Consider the following 7962-nt stretch of genomic DNA (forward strand, 5'->3'; position numbering starts at 1 on the left):
TATTAGTTATAATTAATTAAATAATTGATATTTTTTGTTTATCTTAACGTATAATATACTTTATTTATAGGTGGTAAATATAAACCACCGATCGTTTACTAGACACCAGCGAAACATGTCTGCCAGTAGCCATAAAAACTGAAACCTGAAAACCGGAAGTGACATTTCAGCAAAATAGACCAATGAGCTAACACGTGACTGTTCCATTTAAAGTTCCAGGGCATGAAAAATTACACACAAGGGACACGTCTGGGATTGAAATAGGCTCCTACTGTAGTGTATCAACATTCCAGAATATTCCATTTTCAAACCAATGAAAAAATATAGGGTTTATGAGGGGTGTTAAGATGTTTGGTTGATAATTAATGATATGTGCAAGACTTCGGCACCTAACGGAAATAACTAATTAAATTATTATTAAATTTTATTTAAAATATAATTGTTGGTAAAATAAATTTAATATTGCTGTTTTTTGACTCATTTATTTCACATCTGGCCATGGCTAGGCCTAGCCTAGCTAGGCCTGCTATTTCATCGACGATCGATTGCGCAATCGCTCGCGCGTAATTCCAGGGCTTGCTTGGGCAGCGTATGCCGAGGATTGGCAGACACATGCCGAGGTTTGGTAAATAAATAAAAAACACATTTTTTATTATTGTTTGTTAATTATAAATATTTATTTGATAATTCACACTGTATTTACTACTTATATAAATACTAAAAACTTTACCAAAAAATATTTTGTGATGCTTTTAAAAAATACACTTAAATAACGAATTTCCCTGTAACCTGCCGAGGTCTGGTACATCTACCCTAGTTATTACTTGATTTACTTGATGTTGAGACTTATAAAGCCATAGAATATTAATTAATACTATTGCCTATCGAACCAGTTAGGTCTAATGGGCTCTGGGTGCAACCAAAAAAGAATATAGTTCTAGTAATATCAAATAAATTCAGCAGTCTATTCTAGGCCTAGCTAGCATCAACCACGTCATCTATCCATGTCCATTGTCATGTCGTACAGCAGCAGCAGCAGTCGGTGAGCTAGCGTCGGTTTCAAGCTTAAACACAATCACGCAATAACAAGACTTAATTGCACTAATATAAGCCTTACTAGCTTTAGTATAATAACAAAACATATAGCAAGACTACTAAACATTCATATCGGAAGAAATTTACACTTAAAATAACTAATTTATCTAATAAATAAACGAAATGTTATGCTTACGTGTACAAGCTGATAGCCTACTTTTCGGAAAGACACAAATTACGTTGCTTAAATTACGCCCTCTGTTGTGTTTCATTATTATATTATTATTATGCAAAACTTATGTGACGTCATCCGAATTACGTAACCGAAGAAAACGTGTACGGCAAACACAGGCAAAAGAATAAAATAGGCCTATAACTGTATTTCTTTTGAGTTGAAGAGTACCACTGTTCTACTGTATTTAACGTTCAATAATAATAACTAATTCTCCCCATTCAACGAATACAAAATATTCATTATACAAATTATACATAAATTGGGAGAATATTTTTTTATGTAAAATTAGGATTTCATTCGTTGAAAGAAAATCAAAAATATTCTTACCATCAATGAAAACATTTTTAATACTCACTATAATTTGGAAAATTAATTCCATTTATAAAAATGCTGATCCTTAAAAAGATAGTAATTAATTTGCAAATAAAACAAACAATATATCATGTAATATATTATACAATTTAATAATAAATTCTATATATATCTTTAACATCACAAGGAAGAACATAGCTTGGAATTAAAATGTAGTTGGCATCTACAAACAACATTGCCACCACACTTAGCTTCAAAATGTAGTAAATGTTCATTTTGTGAACTCTGCCAAACTGTAAAAACAACTTCATCTCCTTCTAATGTTTCACCAAGATACTGAATAATAAATTCCTTCAACTTTGACCTTACAACATCCAGGGTGATTACTGTAAAGGTTTTTGCCGCTACAGCCTCTCGTGCTAAGTGAACACAAAATTTTAAATACGCTGTGTTATTTGTATGTTTATTAAGATCCACATCCTCTTCACAAATGATAAACTTTTTACAATAGCTCTTCACTCCCGAGGAATTATTGTTAAATTGTAACATTGGTGGGATATCTGGTTTGTTTGCAGATGCATAGAAGTATATATTCTTTATTGTATCTGGGAATGGTGTAGATTTGCGTGTAGCTCGATTCACACACACCATCTGAACATGGCACTTGCTAAAGCAATCGTCTGACACCATTATTTTGGACTCAAAAAGCATTGAAGACTTGCCGCAATACAACACAGAGAACAACCCATGTGTTGGTTGCACTGATAGAATGCTTTTACTGTTTAATTTGTCATCTACATCCACTTTCAAATGTCTTACAAAGAGAGTGTGATTATTGAAAAACAGAGGGTGTTGCTCCTTCATCGTTAGTCTTAAGCCAATAGCTCGTATACACTGATGAGTAAACGCAATTTTCCATGGTAGAATATATCCTATAAAACAAATAGTAAAACGAAAATGGTAATAATGCTATAGCAGGCTTCCCTAGAAAGTCTTACCTTGGAATCCTGATTAAAACTGGTAATGCTAAATATCTTTTGTTTTAAAATGTCTAACATTACACCCAATTCTCTAACTAATAAAATATATATATCAACATTTATGAGTGTTGTTATTATATCATGTCTTGGGTGAGAAGAGATACATGTTAGACAGTGTATGAATTGCACTATGTTTTAAAGCCCCATTCCCTACGTTTTTTAGATTTAATTTAAGATCACAAACTATATTTAATGTAAAAATAATACTATATGGTCCTATTGCGATAACTTTTTTCGTCTTTAAACGGTTAAAAATGTGAAAAATAAGTCGATTCTAATAATTATAGCGGCCCGCTATAAATCCCAAAATGCATTGCGCGCGGATTGATATTTTTGTTTTTCACCTGTAATTCGCCCACTTTTCGATCGATCGTGAGGCCAAAACAAATGGAAGACTCCTAACTTTTCAGCGAAAATACCGGGTTTTCCCCAATTTGTATCAACGGAGTCTGGCAAAAATAGAAAGACAATTAATGCAGCAACTATACAATGTCAGGCTAGGTATATAGGTAGCGTACGATGTTCGTACGTTACCGATGTTTAACAGCTAGGCCTACAAAACTAAGCCTAGCTAGGCTAGGCCTAAGACCGTCCACGAGAGGTCGATCGCCGCGAGCTACTTAGGTAGTGCATTGTTTCTCACTTTTTATCATAATTTACCATAAAACGTACATTTAAGACAAGGAATGACATGGTTTAATGTTTTTAAAGTGATATATATGTATTATTTTCCAAAAAACGTCCAAAATTGCAGGGAAGGGGTCTTTAATACTAACCATGTTCATCAAATTCTTCTGCTGTATGTGTTCCAATATCAATTACAAATGTCTTGTTAGCAGGAGCTGAAGCTGGTGATGCCATAACCAATGCAGGTTGATGACCCTATTTGCAACAAAAACAAGCCTGTGCTGTAGATTTAGATAATATATGCATGTATAGATATTACTGTATTAATTATTATTATTAATTTCAAACTCACAAGGATTTAGATACAAAAGTAGAGAAATAAATTATGTAGGCTGCAGCAGCTTTAGTCAGCTCGCATCACTGCGGGTTAGGTCAGTCACTGTTCTGCCCAAGAAGATGAATGGTGCTGGTATGGTTGGTAGGCTACAAATAATACAGTACAGTACATTAAAACCATGGAGGTAATAATGTTTTACCTCCATAGCAAACTGAATGAACTCAACACTCGGTTATCCATACTAGACCTAAAACAACATGCAAATATTATATAATTCTAGCTAAATAACAAACCCAATTGTCTATCTCTGGCCTAGGCCTAATTATTTGTGCAGTACTTACTTACCCGTTACCGTTCCGAAAGATATATGAATTTCAGCAACATGTGCAGTAAAGCGTGAAAACGAAAACAAGAGCACGCGATGGGAATACATAACAGTTATGCATGGTTTAATGAATATTCATTATTCATGCATGATGTAACAGTAATTCTATACTTCAAATGAATTTCAATACTTTCTTTAATATCTTTTTTTTTAACAATAAGTTTCAACAAATTATGAGTACATATTATAACATACTGTACATTTATTGGAAAATTATATTATAAATGTATAGGCTTTACTGATTGAATGTGATGTATATTTATATATTTAAATTATATTATAAATGTATAGGCTTCACTAATTGAATGTGATGTATATTTATATATTTAAATTATATTATAAATGTATAGGTTTTACTGATCGAATGTGATGTATATTTATTTTTCCACACAAACTGAAGTCAGTCGAATTCTGATCAAAATAATAAAATAATAATAAATTAAATTTATAAAGCGCTTCAATATGACAGAAACAAACTCTAAGCGCTGAAATATACAATGTCATACATTTTCCTTTAAAAAATACATCACAAGTATTATAAGAAATGATATTAAAAAACAAGTATGCAAACAGACATCATCTTGGTTCAATCTCTCTTAAAATATTAATTTTATTAGTACCGTAATTGTAGGAATGGTGCTTCCACTGTTTAAAAAAAAGTGTACATTTTTTTAAAACTTTAACAATGAAGAATATATTTATTACAATGAAGACATTAATTTATTATCTAAATGAAATTGAGATCTGATAACGATGCTGTCACTTTTCTTTGCCTCAAAATGAATCAGATATTTGTTTTGTGAATCTTGCCACATATCAAAACATATTTCATCTCCTTTCACACTCTCACCAAGATACTGTATAGTATAATCTCTCAGTGGACTCTCTAAAAATTCTTGACATAGAATTCCATCAGTAATTGCACTGCTAAAAACAGTATCACATAATTTCATATATGCAGCATTGTTGGTATGCCCATTCGAATCAACATGCTCCTCTCTGATTATTATTTTTTTGTTATAAATAACCTGTCCTGTAGATTGTGGAGTTTCTAATAACGGTGAAAGTACGGGTCGTTTCCCATTAACAGCGTACGCATAAATATTCCTCACGGTTTCATCGAACGCAGCAGGTTTTCGAGTTTGTTTGTCGACGCCTATGCATTGAGCAGTACATGTACTGTAGCACTGTTGTTCATTCTCTAAAATAAGACGCGTGTTACATAACAATGAAGAGCTACCTAAATAAGTTACTGTAAAATCTGCATGGATGGGTTGAGAGGATAAAGCACTCGTGAGATTTGTATTCACATGTGCAGTTTGGTGTCGTATGTAAAGGGTTGAGTTTTTGAAAAAAACATCATGATGATTTGCCAGTGATGCTCGAAGTCCAGCTAAACGGGCATATTGGTGAAGAAGAGCCAGTCTGGATGGATGAATGTAACCTGAAATAGATTGAAAAAAAAAAGAACAATATTTTGGTCTTGAACTTTTAAAGTCATCAAACTCATCAAGTTTGGTGGTAGGCCAAAGAGGCAATCTAAAATGAGGGGGTTCAAATCCCATTAGAGATCAACTTGGGATTTTTTTTTCACATACTTACTGTACAGAGTACGGTATCTGACATACTAATATATGGGGCCACATTATGTGTGTAATTAATTATTGAAGTCCCTTGTATTGTAATCTAGGTCAATTTACTTAAAAATCAAAGCTTATTTGACCAGGCTCTGAAATGCATTTTACATGAATAATTTAAAGGAAAAAGTTGACATTCACTACCTCTTTTGTTAAAGTCCTCCTGTAGTAGTTTTCCAGGACCAATATTAACTTTAAAATTCTTCAATATGCTCATTCTTGTCGACGTCATTGTGTTTTTGTTGATCCTTGAAATAATAAAACCTATTTTTATTTTGCAAAAATTTGAATTAAACAAGAAAATTAAATCTTCAAAGAATTTAATTTAGATTTTAGGCCTACCTAATTTTATTATGGATAATTAATAATAATATATGTCTGTCAACTCTCCAGTCAGTTGATAATTAATCTTAAATTTTCGCATAAACACTACCGGAAAGTAACGTTTTCCGCCCACCGACCTTCATCATAAGATTAGGCACGCTAACTAATATAGTACTACTGTAGCCTCTACTCTAGAGCCAAGATTAGGTTGGTAAGTCTCGCACCGCGAGGACGAGTAGGCCTATAGCCTAGGCCGCGCCTACGTACGCCCAGAGCTCTAATCTAGGCCTAGGCTAGGGCTAGCTAGAGAGTTAGTACTGCTGCCTAACTAGACATTTTACAACTTATACTTTGAAGTTTTTATTATATATAATGTTACAAGATCCCTAAATAATGTGTAGGCCGCCGAAATAATAATTTAATATTGAAATAAAAATGCGAAATAAAAAGTTGTACTTTCACACAACTTAACCATAGAAGAACACCGCCCTCAAATGCCTGCAAAAGTTTTGCCCAAACACTCTCGACTTGAAAAATACTGATTTCAGATATAAACTAATCAGTCAAATTCGGTTCAATTTATCTCGGTCAAATCATAAACATGAAACAGAAGTTAGTACAAAAAGTTGTATTGATAAATATATTATTCTTGTAATCCTGAGAATAATTCATTTTTTTTTTTTACAAAACTATTAAAACGTGTTCGTCAGTATCACATTTACAATGTCATTGAAACTTGTTCAGCATCAAAATAAAAGAAATTACAGTTTTAATGATACATATACTACAGTTTCAGAAAGCTTATACAATCTCTTTTTGCTTTTATCTTTTATCAATCAATTAACCAGAAGATGATTGAGACCTACGTTTTCTTAATGCTTTTCATATTGTCGTACATTTCAGTTGGTGAAACAATAAAATACAAACGTATAGATCATTATACATCAAGGTATAAACATGATCGATGACATATATATCTCGACATAAAGGTATGCATAATCCAAAGATAATTTAGTTAAATTTATTTATTTATTTATCATACTACAAAGGCCATTTCTTTCTAAAGCCCGGCGGCGCACACTAGAGCTTCCGGCTGAGCCAACTGCCACGAGTAACACTTGCCTCATCACAGAAAATCGCGTACTGGAGGCGTTTAGTGTGCGTCCGATAGAACGCGATCACAGTTTGCGGCAAATTTTTTAGGCGATCTTGTCAAAGACCCTTTAGATTTACCTAAAAATGGTATTGAACAGAAAAATAGGGTAAAACATTCACAATTACATCATACATAGAACAAATTTACAATTTAAAAACATTAATCAAAACATCCATCAACTGTAAAACGCTTAAAAGGTTCAAAGCTTAAAGCTTTAGGTTTTAAAAGATATCCAAGTATGTTATGTTTTAAAAAAGGTATCTCTTTTAACCATATTATAATTGTACGTACATACATGTTATAAACACAGTTTAAAATATGTAATCTTTGTATATCATAGTCAGGAATGGAATAATGAATAAAAGTGGGCTAAACCCACGAAAGAAAAAACAAGGCCATATAGATGGCTGCAGTCGCGTGCTCATTAGTGTTTACCGACCGACCGACCAACCTACCTACCAACTGAGCGAAATTTAGCATTCCAGGTCTTAATGAAGAGGAAACCGCTGAATCAATTAATCAGCACTTTGAGGATGTCTGTTGCCAATTACCTGCTCTGGAACAAAACAACTTGCCTGCATATCTTCCATCCTTGCAGCCGCGATTGATAAATATATTTAAAATACGAGTGAACCTAAATTATACTTTGTACTGATAAAATGAATGAAGAAATGATCTATTTTTTTATGACATTGCATTTTTGCTCTATTGGATAAATTTTAATGATTAATGTACAGTATATTTATTTTTTTATGCATATTGTAAATTGTTTTGTATTTTTTATTCTGTAATGTAACTTTTTATTATATGTACTACAATAATTTCAGACTTATTCTGCTTTTTGTAATGTTTTTATATACCGGAATAAAAAAAA

The 7962-nt window shown here is 32.5% G+C and overlaps 2 protein-coding genes across 5 annotated transcripts; both read right to left on the bottom strand.

Annotated features, from left to right (window-relative positions):
• Positions 1 to 1715: 1715 nt before the first annotated feature.
• On the bottom strand, positions 1716 to 3883 carry LOC140041068 (uncharacterized). 3 transcript variants are annotated; one of them, XM_072087450.1, is made up of 3 exons: positions 3880 to 3883; positions 3399 to 3504; positions 1716 to 2514 (listed from the first exon to the last, which is right to left on the bottom strand). In XM_072087450.1, exons 2-3 carry the CDS (start codon positions 3481 to 3483, stop codon positions 1763 to 1765), a joined length of 837 nt encoding a protein of 278 aa, XP_071943551.1. In that variant the 5' UTR covers positions 3484 to 3504; positions 3880 to 3883; the 3' UTR covers positions 1716 to 1762. The 3 variants fall into 3 exon arrangements, with proteins under 3 accessions (XP_071943551.1, XP_071943552.1, XP_071943550.1); XM_072087451.1 differs by lacking the exon at positions 3880 to 3883 and adding an exon at positions 3602 to 3825; XM_072087449.1 differs by lacking the exon at positions 3880 to 3883 and adding an exon at positions 3602 to 3825 and having other exon boundaries at positions 3399 to 3525.
• A 336-nt stretch (positions 3884 to 4219) lies between these two features.
• LOC140041069 (uncharacterized) lies at positions 4220 to 6456 on the bottom strand. 2 transcript variants are annotated; one of them, XM_072087453.1, is made up of 3 exons: positions 6389 to 6416; positions 5753 to 5856; positions 4220 to 5415 (listed from the first exon to the last, which is right to left on the bottom strand). In XM_072087453.1, the coding sequence occupies exons 2-3, from the start codon at positions 5838 to 5840 to the stop codon at positions 4673 to 4675; spliced, it is 831 nt and encodes a 276-aa protein (XP_071943554.1). In that variant the 5' UTR covers positions 5841 to 5856; positions 6389 to 6416; the 3' UTR covers positions 4220 to 4672. The 2 variants fall into 2 exon arrangements, with proteins under 2 accessions (XP_071943554.1, XP_071943553.1); XM_072087452.1 differs by having other exon boundaries at positions 5753 to 6456.
• Positions 6457 to 7962: the final 1506 nt, after the last annotated feature.

The sequence above is a fragment of the Antedon mediterranea genome, chromosome 2 (assembly GCF_964355755.1).
Source record: "Antedon mediterranea chromosome 2, ecAntMedi1.1, whole genome shotgun sequence".
Classification (NCBI taxonomy): Eukaryota; Metazoa; Echinodermata; class Crinoidea; order Comatulida; family Antedonidae; genus Antedon; species Antedon mediterranea.

Bases quoted from the DNA above. Each gene is read 5' to 3' on its own strand.
- LOC140041069 (XM_072087452.1), bottom strand. From the start codon at position 5,840: ATGACGTCGACAAGAATGAGCATATTGAAGAATTTTAAAGTTAATATT. The intron at 5,416-5,752 runs GTAGTGAATGTC...AATCTATTTCAG, and splicing joins GGAGGACTTTAACAAAAGAG to GTTACATTCATCCATCCAGA.
- LOC140041068 (XM_072087450.1), bottom strand. From the start codon at position 3,483: ATGGCATCACCAGCTTCAGCTCCTGCTAACAAGACATTTGTAATTGAT. The intron at 2,515-3,398 runs GTTAGTATTAAA...TTTGTTTTATAG, and splicing joins AGAAGAATTTGATGAACATG to GATATATTCTACCATGGAAA.